This window comes from Hippopotamus amphibius, chromosome 2, assembly GCF_030028045.1.
Source record: "Hippopotamus amphibius kiboko isolate mHipAmp2 chromosome 2, mHipAmp2.hap2, whole genome shotgun sequence".
NCBI classification, from domain to species: domain Eukaryota; kingdom Metazoa; phylum Chordata; class Mammalia; order Artiodactyla; family Hippopotamidae; genus Hippopotamus; species Hippopotamus amphibius.
The window spans coordinates 46,324,787-46,345,041 of NC_080187.1; the positions used below are offsets into that span (position 1 = coordinate 46,324,787).

At 37.6% G+C, this 20,255-nt stretch overlaps 1 protein-coding gene across 1 annotated transcript in view; it reads left to right on the forward strand.

The window, feature by feature from the left end:
- Positions 1-20,255, forward strand: part of TRPM6 (transient receptor potential cation channel subfamily M member 6) — a 134,024-nt gene that overhangs the window by 82,879 nt on the left and 30,890 nt on the right. Inside the window, 6 exon segments of the mRNA XM_057721746.1 lie at positions 568-742; positions 945-1,059; positions 3,720-3,913; positions 6,749-6,881; positions 15,792-16,924; positions 17,070-17,182. Of these exon segments, the coding sequence (XP_057577729.1) occupies positions 568-742; positions 945-1,059; positions 3,720-3,913; positions 6,749-6,881; positions 15,792-16,924; positions 17,070-17,182 (1,863 nt within the window).

The following is a 20,255-nucleotide window of genomic DNA, read 5'->3' on the forward strand; positions in this document are numbered from 1 at the left end:
GCAGGGATCAAACCCATATCCCCTGCATTGACAGGTGGATTCTTAACCACTGCACCACCAGGCAAGTCCCAAACATCATTTTAGAGTTGCTTTTGCATCTTTAAAAAAAAAAATTCTCCACTTCATCAGGGTGTTCAGCACCTTGTAGTTCTTTAGCAGATTCTTGGCCTGATCAATTTCTCAGACTCTAACTCCTGGGAATAAGGAGCCATTTTACTAATTTGAATATCCCTATTTTTTTCTTTTCCTAATTTCTAATGAAAAGTTAGATATTAGCTAATCAAAAGCTGTTCATATTTCATCACATCTTAAAAAAAGAAGCACAGATCCCCTACTGTTAGCACATTTAAATTACTCCATAGACTACATTGGCATGAAACACATACTGTACAGAGAACACAAAATGTTTTAGCCAAAGGAAATCCAGCTATTCATGGCCTGGGGATTTCGATCAATGACTAGACAGTGTTATCACTGGCAGGTATAATCATGGTGGCTGCAGGTGTTCGATTTGTTTTAAATTTCTAACTTGTGGTAAACTTCTGGCTGTGCCGTGCTTTTTGGTAGACGGCAAACATGTTCTACATTGTGATCATCATGGCTATCGTCCTGCTGAGCTTTGGAGTGGCACGCAAGGCCATCCTTTCACCACAGGAGCCTCCGTCCTGGACCCTTGCTCGAGATATCGTGTTTGAACCATACTGGATGATATATGGAGAAGTCTATGCTTCAGAGATAGATGGTACGTAGGGGATTCTGCCACCCTGCAGAAATTTAACCCTCCTGGATACTCAGAGTAGAAAAGAACCCTGGAAAACAACTATCTGAATCTTAAAAATGTCAAGAGTTTGTGGTATTCTGCTGTCAATGTGCTAAATATTTGTCTAGAGTCATAGGATTGTGATTCACCTTCTCTCTCATTCTTTTAAATTCTTTATTTATAGTTTGTTCAAGCCAGCCGTCCTGCCCTCCTGGTTCTTTTCTTACTCCATTCCTGCAAGCTGTCTACCTCTTCGTACAATACATCATCATGGTGAACCTGTTGATTGCTTTCTTCAAGTAGGTTATTTTAATGAAATACAGTTATTTTGTATGAATCAAAAATGGGTGCAGGTATTTTGAAAGATTCACATGTAACCTTTGTTTTCTTTGTGTGTCTCATGTTTTATTACTATGGTTTTTAAATGTGGGCATGGAACTACTGGTAGGAAGGCAGCAGAGTGTGAGGAGAAAAAACAATAAAGAGTGTAATAAAAGCAGAATGAAAGGAGATCATACATTGTAATTAAGAAATAATTTGGAATCATGGAGAATAACAGTTGATGAGGTTGAAAGTTGGTTAAAGAGTCCTTGATAACTTTCCTCCACTAGCTTTCAGTATATCTCATTCTGTTTTCTTCTGTATCTCTCTTCACTTCTCAGTCTCCTGTTCTGGATCATCATCTTCTCTTCAGCCTTTTGACACGGAATGTCCCTGGGCCCAGGCCTTTTGTTTGCACTTTGTTTGGTGATCTTGTTCAGTTTCCTGTGTGTATATACTGACAAATCCCAACTTATATCTTCAGCCTAGATCTCTTTCTTGAACTCCGTCCTGTAGATCCAGCTGTCCTGTTCCATCACCAGTCAGATGTATAATATTCAATAGATTTCAGAACTGTCAAATGTCCAAACTCTTGATCTCCCCTCTAAGAATACACTTGTTCTACTTGGGCAGGCTCAGTAGTTGTGGCGCATGGGCTTAGTTGCTCTGTGGCATGTGGGATCTTCCTGGACCGGGGATCGAACCTGTGTCCCCTGAATTGGCAGGCAGATTTTTAACCACTGTGCCACCCGGGAACCCCCTCAACTTCTGGAGCCTGTGCTCTGCAACAAGAGAAGCAACTGCAACGAGAAGCCCACACACCACGATGAAGAGTAGCCCCCACTCACTGCAACTAGAGAAAGCCCTGGCATAGCAACGAAGACCCAACGCAGCCAAAAATAAATAAATAAATAAATTTATTAAAAAAAGAGAGAGAGGTTGAGAAATCCTCCCACAGGCCAGTCTTCTCACTGAGATGAACACAGTGAGGACTACACAAGCTGAGCAACCCCAGATCTGACTCCTGGTCCAAAGGCCCCTTTCCAGATTCTGTAATTAGAGACACCCTGAAATACACTGTGAAGATCACCACCTGCTGATGGACAGGCTGTAATCACACTTGAAATGGGAGTAGCATGTAATTCTGGCGGCCCTCAAACTTGACTGTGCAGGAGAATTACCTGGAGGACTCGCTGAGACACAGATGGCTCATTGGATCATTCTGGGATAGGGCCCAAGAATTTGCATTCCTGATCTGTTCTCGGGTGATGCTAGTGCTGCTGGCTCAGTGACTGCACTTTGAGAACTACTGTTAAACCCAGTCGTTTATGTTTCCTTTATCTATTTTATGGACTCTGAAACTCCCCCCTCCCCTTATCCTAAGCTGGCTTTCTCCAGGATAGTTCGTGTTCCTTCTCTTTATCATTATTGCAGTTTCGGGTTACCTGCATTTTTATTTGCCATATTTGGCTGCCCTTCTCAGATACTTCTCTGCCATCTTTCTCTAAAGAAAATAAATTATATATTAGCTTAAGCAAAATATTAAGATGGATATTCCATTGTGCCCTCCCCACCTATGTCATGTTATAGACTTAATTCGTTAAGGATGATATGTTTGAGAATTTGTACCACTCACCACAACTTCCATCACAAGTTCTATAATATCAGCATAGTTACTGCACTATCTGCCTACTATAATTGATATAATTAATGGAAAAAATTCCAAGGTGGCCTCCAATAAGGAGTTACTTTTATTATAAAGTTAATCTAAAAAATTGATCTAGCTTCTGAATCGAGGCTCTGCTTATTGATTTATTTTAGGATGAACTGACTTTTCTTCTGTCTCTTCTTCTTCATTAATATTCTTTCATTTGAATGTTTTAACTAGGATTATTCTAGCACTTCTCACATTTGACATTAGGAGAATCTGTTCATAAGGTTGATGATATAGAGGAACATTAAAGCTGTTTATCATGAATGATGAATTATGGACTGAAAAGATCTTCCTTTGTGAGAAGAGATGGTGGATTAAGAATAGTATTACTTTCAGAGGACAGTTTCTATTCATTGTATTTTTTAAAATAAATTTATTTATTTATTTTTGGCTGCATTGGGTCTTTATTTCTGCGTGTGGGCTTTCTCTAGTTGCGGAGAGCGGGGGCTACTCTTTATTGCAGTGCTTGGGCTTCTCATTGCAGTGGCTTCTCTTGTTGCCGAGCACGGGCTCTAGATGCTTGTGCTTCAGTAGTTGTGGCGCACGGGTTTAGTTGATCCGAGGCATGTGGGATCTTCCCGGACCAAGGATCAAACCCATGTCCCGTGTATTGGCAGGTGGGTTCTTAACCACTGCACCATCAGGGAAGTCCTGTTCATTGCATTTGAAATGTTAGCATTTTGTTTTCTCTAATTGTAATTTCTACCTTTTGCTTATTGTTATTAGCATATTTTATTGTAGAAGGTGATTATGTTGTTTGGTGTAAGAAGAATCATAAATGCAATGGATATTGTTTTTATTGGCTAACTAGTGGTCATGTTCAGGTGAACCAGTCATACAAGTTGGAAAATAAAGCAGTTATCTAACTGTTATGTTTCAGGATTCCATATTAAAACACTATCCCTCTTTTACTACAACTTACAGCAACGTTTACATAGATCTGAAATCCATTTCGAATAACCTGTGGAAATACAATCGCTATCGCTACATCATGACCTACCACGAGAAGCCGTGGCTGCCCCCACCTTTTATCCTGCTGAGTCACGTTGGTCTCCTCCTTCGCCGTCTTTGCCATCACCAAGCTCCAAACGACCAAGAAGAGGGTGACGTTGGATTAAGTAAGTTTCCATTGGTGGGGCAGGAGGAAGTGAGTAAAGAGTGGAGATCCGAGGTGAACACACCTGGAACATTGTGGATTAAATTCAGGGCACAGGATGGAAGGCTCTAACTGACAAAAGAGTCAGCTGAGGACCTGGGTCTACGTAAATACATTCTTCTCATTATGTGGTTGTAGTACCTTTTGTGAAGAGTAACTGATTCTATGAAAGAAAGAAATAGGTAGGAATGGAATTTCTGCTTGAATGTGTAAAGGCTTTTTGTCATCTGAAAAACTCGTGTTTTCTCTGCTCAGCTGGGAAGATGTCAGAATAACTCCTAGAGAGTAGTCACAGTGATCTGTACTTATTTCCCTGTTGTTGAAGATGGAATCCAAATTGAAAGGATACAGAAGGTCTTGTGGACTAAGGGAGATAGATAAACCAGACTTTGCTTAACTTATTCACCAGAGTCATGGCTCTCTGGTTCTCTAATCTACTGAATATGGAGGGGATTCTTTATAGATGTTTCAAATTTTCAAAAACTTCAACTCAGGATGCTGAAATGTGGATTCTCTCTCTCTCTCTCTCTCTCTCTTTCGGCAAAGCTTAACTCAACATATTTTGAGATTTTCCTAGTTCATTTTGCTTCTCCGTATATTGACTGCATGATATGACTGTCATACTAATTGTTATAAGAGAATACTCCTTCTTATGCTTTACAGATCTTTTGTAGTTCCTCTAGGCCTGCTGGTATTACTCCCATTTCTAGGTAATTCCTAGACATAGAGGAAATGGGTGGCATAAATTCACGATCCTCTATCTCAATCCTTAAATCCAAAATACATCTGAAAATGGAAAGTCTTTTTCTTTATAAGTAGGAGAAAGACTCATTTGGACAGGAGAGGCTAATGGGACTAATGTAAGCCATTTATCCTCTTTATCCCCTGTAGTATGAATATTCATTGATTTTTGCTGCAGGAATTATGTGTTTGATTTCAGGGTATTGCCCTAGCTCCAGCTAGGGATTTTACTTCATTTGCACTCTATTACCTTTCCAAAACTGGGAAAGAAAACTTGTGAATTCTGAAACGGACTGGTTCTAGGAATTTCAGATAAAGTATTATGGACTATTTATACATTTCGGTGGGCCCTTAGGAGGACAGGTGTTATCACAAGGTTGACAAGGTGACATGCTTTTGCTCCTGCTGTAGTTGGCTCTGTGAAGTATTTTTCTCCTCTTGAGTTACTCTGGTGATTTATTTTCTTTTCCATTTTTTCCCCTAAGAGATTCAGCCTTTATATGGAAGTCAAAACACAACTGAAGTTAATTTAAAGGCTTATAATTATAATTTTCTGGCTCCCAATAGACTGCCATCGCTGAACAATTGTAATCTAACAGGAGAGTGTGAACCACTTGAGAGATCCTGGAATTAACTAGAATTTAGCCAAATTTTCTAGCACCATAACAAAGAACCCTTTCCTGGGCTAACCTTGGTCTGGGCTTATAGGATGATTCTGGGATAAAACTCGAGGAAATGTTCTGATGGATAAAAGTGAATTCACCCTGAGATCTGGGAAATTCTTAAATTTTCGCGAGATCCTCTGTATTGAGGATCAAGACATTTGCATGTGGGGCAGCAGTGCCACCTGGTGGAAGTCACAAGAACATGCCACATACTGCAAGCTGCACCTATCGCTGGAAATGCTCTGTGGGTTGTTTGCTCTCAGGAATCCACAGAAGGCTCAAATCATACAATTTTTTAAAGTTCCTTACTCATACGAGATTCTTTAATGCAAACACACATTTAGAGTTGAGTGGGGATGGGGAGGATACTGGATTTTTTTTTTTTTTTTTTGTATCTGAAAGATTCTTCCATACCATAAAAATCAGAAAACACTGTGCCTTTGAGTTGTGAACATCTTTTATGGCTGAATATTTTCTTGTAGTCATCTTTTAAAATTAATATTCTTGTCTCTCACTTTACTGGAAAATAACAGAATATTTGCATTTCTAATAAGTTCTGGAGAACATTAATTGTCCTTTTTCCCTCTAATTTAGGTGAAATGATTGCAGCAAAATAACATTCCAATTTTACCCTTTTTGCAACAGCATTTTTATATTTAACAAGTATTAGAAACCTGCTCAAAAGATAATGTATTTTTCTGTTATGTCAGAGTAAGAGTCAAGGTGGTAGACCAGATGTGATCACTGAAGTTTGATATAGAATTGCATTAGTTTCATAACATCATGAAATGACGTGACTTTTAATGAATTAAGTATAATTGTCGAGGAAGATGTATAGCCTTGCTTGGCGGTTGACTACTAATAATGTCTCTTTTTTCAACAGAAGAACTTAGTATATACAAACTCAGTGTATATATAAACTCAGTGCAACAAAGTAAAACTTTCTTGTACTTACTGGATTAATTTCAACAGACTTTAACTTCTTGTAACCTTGATTTTAACCTGTAGTTATGTACTGTCATTTTGACAGAACAGTTTGTGGGAGAACTTCCATATGTATATGAATACGGTAAATTTTTATGTGTAAAAGTATTCTAATGTAAGAAAATATTTAAGATAAAATGTCTGTTCCACATGAGACACCTTCAAATTCCCACATCTGTTTATAGGACAAAAAGGAAAGACACAGCTTGGTGTTTCCGGTTGTTTCTACATAGTGCTTCCCAGTTAATATTAGGAATACAGTGTGACAAGGCAGCAAACTATTACCATGCAAGCTATTGTTTTATCCATCTTCAACACCAGTGGAAGAAAAGTCACTAATATACTGTATCGGCTTCCTATGGAGGGTGAATAATGATTCTTTTTATGCACTGTACTGATTTCTATAGAACTCTACCTGAGTAAGGAAGATCTGAAAAAACTTCACAGTTTTGAAGAACAGTGTGTGGAAAAATACTTCCATGAAAAGAAGGAAGGTCTGAATTGTAGTTGTGAGGAACGAATCCGAGTGACATCAGAAAGGTAAAAGTTATACACGTAATTTCATCCCCTAAACTGCTACCTAAACCTGATTCTACTCTAAGGTCTGGAAAAAGTAGAAAGGCCTACTTTTTTTTTTTTTTTTAACTTTTTATTTGTTTATTTTTTTACAATAAACTGCATATATTTAGAGTGTAAAATTTGGTATCCCAGTCTCCCAATTCGTTCCCCCCCCAACCCTCCCTGCTTTCCCCTTTGGTGTCCATATGTTTGTTCTCTACATCTGTGTCTCTGTTTCTGCCTTGCAAACCGGTTGATTTGTACCATTTTTCTATAGTCCACATATATGTGTTAATATACAATATTTGTTTTTCTCTTTCTGACTCACTTCACTCTGTATGACAGCCTCTAGGTCCATCCATGTCTCTACAAATGTCCCAGTTTCATTGCTTTTTACAGCTGAGTAATATTCCATTGTATGTATGTACCACATCTTTTTTATCCATTCATCTGTTGATGGACATTTAGGTTGCTTCCATGTCCTGGGAAAGGCCTACTTTTAAAACCCAGAGGTTTTGATTTTCTAAAATTTTCTCTAGTATCATATAATAGTCATGCAATCAGTGCACATTTATCATCTACTCTGTTCCAGGCAGTCTTCTAAGTTAGTGGAGATAAATGGTGAATAAGGGACAAGGGGCCCCTCCTTCATAGGATTTACATTCTAATGCATGCATGTGGAGGGATTAGGGGGGTGGAGGACAAAAAATACATATGTAACAATGTCAGACAGTAAAAGAGCAATGAAGAAAAAAAATAGTACTAGGGAATAGAGAAGGATGGTGGTGAAGGGTCTGCTGGAGATGGGGGTTGCGCTGGACCTTTTTTGGGATCCTGGTGCAGGAAGGTCACTCTGAGGCAGCTGAGGAGGAGGGACTTGAGGGAGATGGGATGGAGCAGCAAACGTGGACGCAGGTGTGTCCAGGAGCAGCAGGTAGGCCTGGAGGAGGTGGAGTGCAGGGTGCTGGTTGCATTGGGAGTCATGGAGCTCTCAGGGTGCCTGACCAGAACTGGTACAGTGGAGCTGAGGGCAGATTCACTGAAGCGTGCGGAGGGAGGGTGAATAGAAGTAGAGACAGCAATTAGAGGCAGGTTTTATAAGGAGTCTTACTCTGAAGGGAGGTAAAGGGGGGGTATGGGGACATGGTGAGCTTCTTTTGTTGTGTTTCATGTGGAGTTAACAAAATTAATGTCTTTGTTCCTGGAAATGATCCACCAGCGAGGGAGAACCTGTAGGAGCCAGAGGGAGGAGGTGATTTGCTGAGTGGAGTCCTTGGGAAGGGCAGTGGATGGCGGGGGCCAGGAGAGAGTATGGGGAGTGTGTCAGAGGACTCAGTGCTCGTGGCAGTCATCAGCTGAGGGTGTCTGGGGTGTGCGCGATTTGAGGGGAGTCAGTGCAGAGAGGCCTTTCAGAGGCTTGAGGGAAGAGGAGACGTGTTGGAGAAAGTGAACAAACAGAAACTAGCGGGTTAAAGCTACTGTGGACGTACTACTGATTGCGGGTGCATAACATTGTATCAAAATGCAGACTTCATGTGATTATATGCATTTTTAAAACTTAGATATAACTGACATATAACATTATATTAGTTTCAAGGATACAACATAATGATTCGATATTTGTATATTGTGAAATGATCACCACAGTGAGTCTAGTGGACATCCATCACCATACAAATTTTTTTCTTGTGTTGAAATGTTCAAGATCTACTCTCTTAGCAACGTTCAAATGTACAATACAGTATTAGTAACTACAGTCTCCGCGATTATATGCATTTTTAAAAACACAGAATTGGTTTCTTGATTGGAAGAAAATTGGCAGAAGTTAAATGTGTTCTTTTATTTTATTTATCTTTATTTTTTTATTTTTTTAAAGTTGAGAATTATACTTTATTCAAGGACATTGCTGGAGACTATAGCCTGGGAAGGCAGCCTCTCATATAGCTCTGAGGAACTATTCCAAAGAAGTAAGGGAAGAGCCAGGATATATAGGAGATTTTGCTACATACAAACAAACAAACAAAAAAACCCAAAACAACACATGTAGTTGAACATCAAAAGATTACTGCTAATCACAAAAAAACCAGACATCTCAAGTTAATGATTTTAGTGCTTTTTTCTTTCTTTTTTTTAAAAAACTTTTTATTTTATATTGGAGTATAGTTGATTAACCATGTTGTATTAGTTTCAAGTGTACAGCAAGGTGATTCAATTATACATATACATATATCCACTCTTTTTTGAATTCTTTTCCCTATTAGGTTGTTACATAATATTGAGCAGAGTTCCCTGTGCTCTACAGTAAGTCCTTGTTAGTTATCCATTTTATTATTTTTTTAATTTTTATTACTTTTTCATTGGGTATAGCTGTTTTACAATGTTGTATTAATTTCTACTGTACATTGAAGTGGAGTTCCCTGTGCTATACAGCAGGTTCTTATTATCTTTTTATCCATATTAGTGTATGTATGTCAATCCCAGTCTCCCAATTCATCCCACCCCCCCTTTATTTTTGAATATACATGGACCTGACTATAAAATGTTATACCTAATTATACATGTATTTTTTTCTGATGTCCAAATAGATGGATGATGAATCTTTAAATATGGCTATATTTAAAATTGAATCACAATAAAGACTTTCTAAATGGTCAGTATGGGCATATGACTTATTTCCGAACTTTTAAAATTAATACCACATTTATGTAAATATATTTTAGGTAGCTGATTGAATTTCAGATCATTTTAATATTGAGGAAAAAATTGAGTATCAAATAATGATTCGCGAACCCACAGATTTCTATTTGACTTACATAATATCTTTAGGCCAAAGCGCTGTGAGTGTCCCTTTGCCTTTGCCCCTTCCACACATTCTGCCTCCTTTGTAGCTATGCTCATTGAGTCCTGTGGGCCAGCGTGGTTCCGCTTTGTATGCAACATGTACCCAGATAGGAGTTTACAGAGCTGGGATGAAGTCCTGCTTCTGCAGTTACTAGCTATATGTACTTGGGCAAGTTAACTCTGGGCCTTATTTTCTTATCTGTAAAATGGACACAAAAATAGACCTACCTTTTAGAGTTGTGAGGATTCTGTGGGATAATATAGATGAACTGTGTGGCAGTGTGCTGATGGATAGTTACAAATTCCCTTCCAAACCTTAAAAAAAAGAAGTAAATAGATAAGATGGGTCAAGATAGGCCAACATTATGAACTGGAACAAGGTCCTGGAGAGCCCTTCACTTTACACTATAAACTAAGGAAAAATTTTAGGTGGTCAGACAGAATTATCTTCTAGGTTGTTACCATATATACTTGAGGAGTCAGAATTGGAACTAGAGAAACCACTCAAGAGATTGATACAGCAGATGGATGACACCCAAGGACTAGCCAAATTAGTGGTGGTAGCATTGAAAGAAGGTTATCTTAGTCCATTTGGTCTGCTGTGACAAAGTACCATTGACTGAGTGGATTATAAGCAGCAGAAAGTTACTACTCACAGTTCTGGAGGCTGGAAGACTGAGATCAGGGTGCAAGGATAGTCAGGTGAGGGCCCTCTTTGGGTTACAAACTTCTCATTGTATGCTTATGTGGTGGAAGGGGCTGAGGAGCTCTGTGGGGTCTCTTTTATAAAAAATAGAGCACTAATCCCACTCATGAAGGCTCCACCCTTATGACCTAATCACCTCCCAAAGGCCCCACCTACTAATATCATCACTTTTGAGAGTTAGAATTTCAGCATGAATTTTGGGTGCGGACACAGACATTTAGGCCATATAGCAAAGAGGATAAAGGCATATTTAGAGAGGACAATTTAAGAAGTGAGCTAAGGATTGGATGCGGTCATAAGGGAGAGGATGGAGTCTGGGATGACTCATGTCTCTAGCAGGGTAATTAGGTGAAAGGTGGCACTACCAAGGTAAAGAATACAAAATGCATGGCAGGGACAGTGCAATGAGCCCTGGAAAGCAATGAGGTTTAGGTTTTGTCGAGCCTGAGATTCTGGTGGCACGTTTAGCCAGAGATGTCTGGAAGGCTTTACATATATGAATCTGAAGCCCAAGGGCAAAATTTGAACTGAACAAGAAAATTTGGGAGTCATCTGCATATTTTAGGAAAATAAAACTATGACAGAGGAAGCGATTATGCTCAGGAAGTAAGTGGAGTAAAGAGACTCAGTGGGTTGATTGTCTCACCCTGAGAGGTGTCAACACGTGTGTAATGGACCGAGGAAGAGGAACTCGTGGAGAAGACTAAGAAGAATTGATCAGAATTGTATAAGGAAAATTTGGAGAAGGTAGTATCATGAGTCAAGTGAATAGAGTAAAAACTTGAGAACCAGACATTTTAAAAAAGTAATTCAATAATAATAATTAATAATAATAATAATAGTGAAGTGAACATCAGTAATCATCATACGCTATTACATTTATCTTGAATTTTTTTCTTGGGATTTGAGTAGAGAAGGATTAAATGGTCGATGGGTATGGAGCTTCTGAAAAATACTCTAGATGCTTTCAAGGGCTCTAGCCACTTGATTATGAAGCCCTAATTTAACTTCAAAACACACTCGATCAATTTTCCTTCTTGATAGAGCTATCTCACCAGCCCTCTTTTTACATAGTTGTCCTTGTTGAGGTCATTCTGGGGAGCTCATAAATGAAGTATGGGAGGGAGAGAAGGATATTTTCCAACAGTAACTGAGCAGTAGTTTGAAGAGGGAGGGAAAGGAATTTAGGAAGCTATTTGCATGTTTGCCTACCTCTGAAGAACAGATCACCTATATCTCTATAGAGTTAAGTGAATTGTAAAAATGGAAAGGGAACATATTAAGGCTGTTTTATATTTTACTTTCTGTATTTGGAACGCTGGCTACCTTTTGTCGCTAGTAATGTAAGCCAGTATTTTTCCCCTCTCTGTTCTGTCGAGTAAGATGTGAACTAGGCATTTTTCCATATTAAGCATGTTTGGGTACGTCATATTTGGGAAATGCTGCATCTAAAAAAAAGTTTAAACACTTTATCATAATGGCATTGTGACTCAGTAGAGTTATAGTTTGAGCAGGTCCTATCATCATTTCACCCTGAGACCTTACTGAGAAACCTTTGTGAACAACTCCCAGCATGGAAAATGTGGGTGCGATTCATTTATCCCTTCAAAGGACTTAGGACCCCAGTAGAACTTTGCCTGGATCCCTGCTAAATTGCTGAGAGGTGTTGGAGTGCAGTAGTTAATGCCATTAAATATGGATTCACACTCTCTGACTTTGAAGCCTCACTATGTCACCAACCATATGACTGGCCATGTGACCTCTTTTCATGAAGAGACAGTAGTAATGCCTACCTTATAGGGCGGTCACGTGGATTAAATAAAGTTATGTAAAATGCCTAGCACATGATGAGCACTTCGTGAATATTATGATTATCATGATGGTTATAATTATACTTGTTATAATTTCATTTTACAATATCTGGTCCAGAGACCCACAATGAAATAATAACCATACTGGTTTTCTCCCCACCCTCAAACCTTGCACAGAGGAAACTAAAATTATGAGAATTTCTTTTACATGTCAGAATGACTAAAAGACTAGATTAAATTAATGTAGATGGTGGTTGAGGAATATAATTAAAATATGTTTCATAGGACATTGAGCTTTAGAAAAGAAGTGCCTGTAAAAGCAGGAGGACCTGATTTGAGGGTGGCCAGGTTATTTATCTCACAGCCTCTATCGCAGCATGTTACTCATTGCTATGAATAGTTGCTGGTGTCTATTGTATCCCTTCGATGTGACTGATGCTAATGGAACTTAATGAGTCTCCATTACTGCTGTTTGGACTGTACTGTTTTTGAATTAGACGAAACAGTGCACTAGATGAAGAGGCTCTAATTAAGCATATTTGGAAGGGAATATACATATATTTTGTGCTCTTTTCTTCATCATCCTTGCCAGTTCTAGTTTTATAGGTTCCAGAAGGTCAGGAAGCCTTTATTAAGGCTCCATTGAGGTATAGAAGTTGAAGCAAGAAAGAGATGTTTCCACCCACATAGGTGATAATCAAAATGGAAAATACCACCCTCTTATTCTTTTCTACAAAGCTTCCAGAAAGAAGTGGAAGATTTCTCAATCTATGTGACTTGCGATATACTCTAGAGAGGGGATGTCTAACACTCTTTTGGGAAGTGCTTTGCTACAGCTGAATGCTAAGCTCTTCATAGTATAATCACTGCTTTTCCCAGCTCCCAAATAAGACTGGGGGCAATTTGTTATTTCGGCATATGGCCATGTCAGCCATGAAACTGTTAGTTAGATTCCCTCCCTTGCTATTTTTTGCTTTATTTCTGTTTATCCAAGATTTTCATTATTGAGAAATTGGAAAGTATACTCCCTCCTCCAAATAAAAGAGTGAAAGAAAGGAAGAAAAGAAAGAAAAAAAATTGTCATAGGCCAGAGTCCACTGTGAAAAATTTGGTCTTTCTCCATTTAATCTTCTATATATTTTTAGTTAAAATTATACAAGTTTGCGTTTTGTCCCCCTCTGCACCTTACACATCAAAAACATTTCTTCAAATAATTAAATATTCTTTGTAAACATAATTTTCATTGTTTCTTGACTTACAAAGTTTTTATACCAAATTTAAAAGTATATAATACAGAACACAACAGACATCCACATCCCTACCATTAGAAATAGACAAAGAAAATGACTATCAACAATGTATGATTTTTTTAATGGCCGCGTAATATTCTATCTCATCTGTCTGCCTTAACACAGTAAAATTACTGCCTCTTTATTTGTCTTGCCTATTTGAATGTTCCAATGTTGCGTTCCTGCCAACCCTGAGTCATTGAATCTCTTTTGTAAAATTTGCTAGGTTAAAATATGTTGTTACCATGTAGACAAACTCATTGTTGTCTTAATTTTATTGATCATTTCTCTGCTTACCTAATGAGAATGGATATTTTACCATGTTTCATTATGTTTTGTCTTTTGTGAATCATCTATTCATGTCTTTAGGGGTCTTTATATTTTTTTCCTCAACAATTTGTAAAAACTTTTGACTACTTAAGGGATACAAACACCTCATTGTATTTGTTAGAATAATTTCCAATTTATTTTTGTTTTAAAATTTTGTGTTTTATTTTCATGTGTATGAGTTTCATTCTATGTAACCACAAGATATGTATTTTGTAATTGATTTTATTGATTGTTAAGCTTAGATAACTGTATTAATTTCCTAGGGCTGTAAGACACTCGATATCAAAAACCGAGTGTCTTACAGCAGAAATTTGTTATCTCACAGTTGTGGAGGCTAGAAGTTCAAAATTATGATGTTGTCAGGTCCATGCTTTCTCTGATGGTTCTAGGAGAGAGTCTTTCCTCGCCTCTTCTAGCTTCTGGTGTTCCTGACAGTCCTTGGTGTTCCTTGGCTTGTAGATGCATTACTCCAGTCAAAAGGTGGTCTTCTCCCCATGTGTCTTCACATTGTCTTCCCTCTAAATTTGTCCAAATTTCCCCTTTTTATAAGGATGTGAATTATATAGGTTTATGGTGTACCTTAATGACCTTATTTTAACCTGATTACCTCTGTAAAGACCCTACTATTAAATAAAATCACATTCTAGGAGTACTAGGGGTTAGGACTTCAACATACCTTTTTTGGGGGGTGGGGGGGGGACACAAAAACAAAACCTATCCCCATACAGAAGTATTTATATAGATATATAGAGACATATTTTCTTTGTTCTTTCTAATTCTGTAAATGAAATCAGTTGTTACATTTAATTTGACTCTACTTGTAATTTACTTTTGTACTTGCAAAGCTGAAGGTGCCTTGTGTTGCTTTTACATGAATCAATGGCTAGACAACATAATTTTGGGTTAAAGTATTCAAAGTCATTTAAAAATTTGCCTCAGGCTTTCTCTGAATGTAGGTCTCTTAAAAATGGGTTTTATTTGAAACTTGGGATGCCTGTTTGTAGTGTAGACTTGGAATTTTTTTTAATAGGTAATTTTTTTTCTTTTTTAAAAATAATTAATTAATTGGCTGCATTGGGTGTTTGTTGCTGCTCATGGGCTTTCTCTAGTTGTGACGAGCAGGGGCTACTCTTCACTGTGTTGCGGGGACTTATTGAGGTGGCTTCTCTTGTTGCGGAGCATGGGCTCTAGGTGTGCAGGCTTTAGTAGTTGTGGCACATGGGCTCAGTAGTTGTGGCTCCCAGGCTCTAGAGTTCAGGCTCAGTAGTTGTGGCGCATGGGCTTAGTTGCTCCGCGGCATGTGGGATCTCCCTGGAGCAGGGATCGAACCCATTTTCCCTGCATTGACAGGTGGATTCTTAACCACTGTACCACCAAGGAAGTCCCTAGACTTGGAATTTTATTTTAAAAGATCTATAATTTTTTTTTCTAATTACATATTTGATTATTGATTCTGTTCTTATCATTCTAGTTCTCCCTCAGGATTTCCTTTCTCTACCAAATTAGCACAGTGCTTGACAATAGGAGATATTAAAATGTTTGGCATGAAAAAAAAAAGTTTGCTATGTAGATTAATGAATATATTAATGAATACAAATGGGCTGGTTGATGAGATGAATGAAAGGATAACTAGCAGGAGACTGGAAATGCGGTTATGAAATATTGGAGAGAAATAAGGACTAGAAATATAATTTGTAATTTTTCCTTATTAAGGTGATAGTGGGGATTATAGGAATTAAATCACCTGGGATGAGAGTATGTATTGGATAGAGAAGAAGGCAGATGACAGCCCTAACTTTGGGAAGTAGCTTAGGCTGAGGAGCCACCTAAAGTTGGAAGCAGGACAGGAAGTGAGTAAGGCAAGTTCCTATTGGCTTACTGTGTTTACGGGTTTTCTCCCTCTCTTTACCCTCAGGGTTACAGAGATGTACTTCCAAATGAAAGAAATGAATGAGAAGGTGTCTTTCATAAAGGACTCCTTATTGACTTTGGACAGCCAGGTGGGACACCTGCAGGACCTCTCTGCGCTGACAGTGGATACCTTAAAAGTCCTTTCTGCTGTTGACACCTTACAAGAGGATGAGGTTCTCCTGGCCAACAGAAAGCATTCCACTTGCAGAAAACTTCCCCATAGCTGGAGCAATGTCATCTGTGCAGAGGTTCTAGGCAGCATGGAGATCTCTGGGGAGAAGAAATACCAGTGTTATAGCATGCCCCCTTCTTTGCTGCGGAGTCTGGCCAGAGGCTGGCATCCCCCACGAGTAAAGAAAAAGCCCTTTCTTGAGATTACAGACAAAGAGATGTCAAATATAAGAGATGACCAGGAAGAGCAAGAAACAGAAAATAGTATAGTTCCTTCTGGGGTGTCCCTGAACAGGCAAGCATACCGAAAGTATGGCCAATTTCTCCTGGTCCCTTCTCATCTAGAGCAAGTTTCTCGTTCTGCAGAAACCAGCTTGTCTCTGTCCAGACCATCTGTGGAAGCAGGTGCAGATGTGCTGTCAACTGAACATGTCACCCAGCGTGAGGTCCCTGTTCATTTGACGTGGCAAACCCCACTTGTGTCAGCCCAGAGCTCAGTGGTGGAAACCAAGCAGCAGTGTGAGTCACTTGCTCAGATACCAGCCAGACAAGACAAGGCGGAGCAGTTGCTACCCACTTTGATTTGCGCATCTGCCCCCATTAAAGTGACCTCCCTCCCTTCCCAAGTCAAGAGCATGCAAACTGGAGGTGGATATGTAAACTGGGCATTTTCAGAAGGCGATGAAACGGGTGTGTTTAGCACTGAGAAACAACAGCAAACCTGCTTGGCCTCCACTTGTAACTGTGACTCCAAACAGAGTGAACAATGCCAGAGGCAGATCCGGGGCAGATCCCTATCTGATAACTCAACAAGATTGGCCCAGAGGGATTGCTCAGAGGTGGGACCGTGGCTCCAGCCAAACACATCTTTTTGGATCAATCCCCTTCATAGAGACAGGCCCTTCATTAGGAGTCAGAGTTTGAGATTGCACAAAGAAGAGAAATCAAAGATCTGTAAGATTAAAAGTAAGAAGTAAACATTTTTTAAACCAGTATTAAATTCTTGCATTGCTACCATTCTCATTCTCCCGATTTTCTCAGTCCTTTCTGTGAAACAAAATGTTTTCCCATACCATCTTAAACTTTCTCATATAAATCATTTCCCCTACAGATCTTTCAAAATCCTCAGAGATAGAACAGTCAAAATGGATCAAAGCCAAAATGCTAATGAAAGATAGGAAATTGTCAAAGAAAAAGAAGAAAACACAAGAACTACAGGTGCCAGTAAGTGTCTTTTATGTTTTTGGCAATTGAGGTAATATCCTATCTTAGCTTGGTTTCTCTTTATTCTAAAATGCCACGTACGCAAAATAGCATTGTCTTGGAAGGTATGAAGATGTAAATTTAAGGGTCAGAGGAGTGGATTTGCCACAATTCATTTATCACCTCGTATGTTGAAGGACATTTGTGTTATTTTCAGTTCTTGGCTATTCCAAACAAAGCTGTTATGAACATTTGTGTACAAGTCTTTGTGTGGACCTATATTTTAATTTCTCTCTGGTAAATATTTAGGAGTGGAATGTTAGAGTCATATGGTAAGTATTTGTTTAATTTTAGAAGAAACTTACCTTCCTACCAGTTTATGAGTAGCAGTTTATGAGAGTTCCAGTGCTCCATATCCTTACCAATCCTTAGTATGCTCAATCTTTTTAATTTTAGCATATTAATGGGTGTGTAGTGGTATCTCACAGTGGTTTCATTTGCATTTCCATAGTGACTAGTGCTGCTGGGTATCTTTTCATGTTCTTATTTTCCATCCATATATCTTTCTTGGTGACAAATCTGTTCAAACAACAAAAATTGGGTTTGTCTTATTAGGTTGTAAGAGTTTTATTTTCTCTTTTTAATTTTTATTTTTTCTTCTAAATATAAGCCCATTGCTGGATATATGTTTTGCAAGTATTTTCTCTCAGTTAGTGGCTTGCCTTTTATTTTTCATAAATGTCCTTGGAAACATATATTATTTATTTTGATGAAGTCCAATGTTTGATTTTTTTTCTTTCATAGTCTATGCTTTTTATATCATATTTAAGAAATTTTGCCAAACCCAAGGTCACTAAGAGTTTCTCTTATGTTTTCTTCTAGGAGTTTTATAGTTTTTGCTCTTACCTTTGGGTCCTCCACCCATTTTGAGTTCATTTTTGTACGGTGATAGGTAAGGATTGAGGTTCCTTCTTCCCTTCCCCCTTCCTTCCTTCCTTGAATACAGATATCAAATTCTTCTACCAATTTTTTTGGTAAAAAGAGTATCTTTGTCCTATTGAGTTGCCTTGACATCTTTGTCAAAAATTAATTGACCATATAGTTCCACAGTATGGGTGGACCTATTTCTTCGCTCTGTTCTATTCAATTTGTCTATATGACTGTCTTTATGCCAATATCATATCACACTATCTCAAACACTATAACTATAATAATTCTTGAAATCATGTGTTGTGAGTCTCCCAAATTTTTTCTTCTTTTTCGTGGTTGTTTTGGCCACTCTAGTTTCTTTGCATTTCTACATAAATTTAGAATAAGATTGTCAGTTTTTACAGGGAAGCCTGCTGGGGTGAGTGGAATTTCTATGAATCAATTTGGAGAGAATTGGCATCTTAGCAATAATGAACTTTCTGATTCATGAGCATGATATATCTTTATTTATGTCTTTAATTTCTTTCAGCAATGTTTTGTAGTTTTTAGTAAACAGATTTTTTAAATGTATCTCTATGTACTTAAAATTTTAATTTTATTCCAAATGCAATTATTAAAAGTTAACTTCTGATTATTTGTTGGTGGTATATAGAAATATAATTTTTAAAATATTGATTTTGTATCCTACAACTTTGCTAAATTACTTATTTGTTTGAGTAGGTTTTTTTGTTACTTCTTTAGAATTTTCTGTGGAAATGATCATGTTATCTACAATGATGAAAATACTATTACTTTTTCCTTTCAAACCTGGATGTATTTTATCCTTTTCTTGCCCAATTACATTGCCTAGTACCTCTAGTACAGTACTAAATAGAAGTGGTGAAAGTAGGTAGCCTTCCTTGTTTCTTCTTTTAGGAGGAAATCATTTAGTCTTTTACAGTAAGTATGATGTTAGCTGTAGGGTTTTTATGTGGAAGTGCTTTATCAGGTTGAAGGATTTGCCTTCTATGCTTACTTTTCTGAGGATTTTTACATTAATGGATATTGACATTTGTCAAATGCTTTTTCTGTGTTGACATGATTTTTCATTTTTATTATGTTAATATGATGAATTATATTACTTAATTAATTTTATAATGTTAGAAGTAATGTTTAGAATATTGAATCAGCCTTGATGAGATGAACCCCATCTAGTCATGATGTATTATCTTTTTTAGGTACTGTATTCATTTTGCTAAAATTTTGATATGTTTTGTTTGCATCTTTTTTCTTCAGAAATACTCTTCTTTAGATCTTTTTTCTTGTAATATCTTTGTCTGGTTTTGGTATCAGGGTAATGCTGGGCTTATTGACTGAGTTGGGACGTGTTTCCTCTTCATTTTTCTGGACAATTTTGTGTAGATATTATTTAAATCTTAGTTATTAGTAGAATCAACCAGTGAAACCATCTTTGTGGGAAAGTTTTAACTACAAATTCAACTTCTGTAATAGATATAGGGCTATTCAGGTTATCTGATTCTTCTTGAGTGAGCTTTGTGTCTTTCAAGGAATTTTTCCATTTCATTTAGGTTTTTAAATTTATTGTCATAAAGTGTTTAAAATATTATCTTATTATTCTTTTATTGTCTGTGAGATCTGTAGTGGCATCACATCTCTCTTTCCTAATATTTTATATTTGTGTTTTCTCTATTTGTTTTATGATTAGTCTGGCTATAGGTTTATCTGTTTTATTTATCTTTTCAAAGAACCAGCTTTTCATTTTTCTTTGAATTCTATTTCATTGATTTCTGCTCCTTATTATTTCCTTTGCTTTGTTTACTTTGGGTTTGATTGGCTCCCCCCCCCCCACCTTTTTTTTTGCTAGTTTGTTAAGGTAGATGCTTTGGCCATTTGATTGGAGACTCTCTTCTTTTCTAGTATAGGCATTTAGTGCTATAATATTCTTTCTAATCATTGTTTTAGCTATATTCTATGAATATGTTATGATATATTATGTTTTCATTTTCATTTAGTGAATCTTTTTGTTTATTGTTAGGAAGACTTAAATCTGAGTTGACAATTCTTCAGGACTTCACTTTTCATGATCTTAGTACCCTGCTTCATTTTTCTATTCTACACATATTTTTCCTTATAATAACATGTATGCATTTTTCAAAGCACCTCA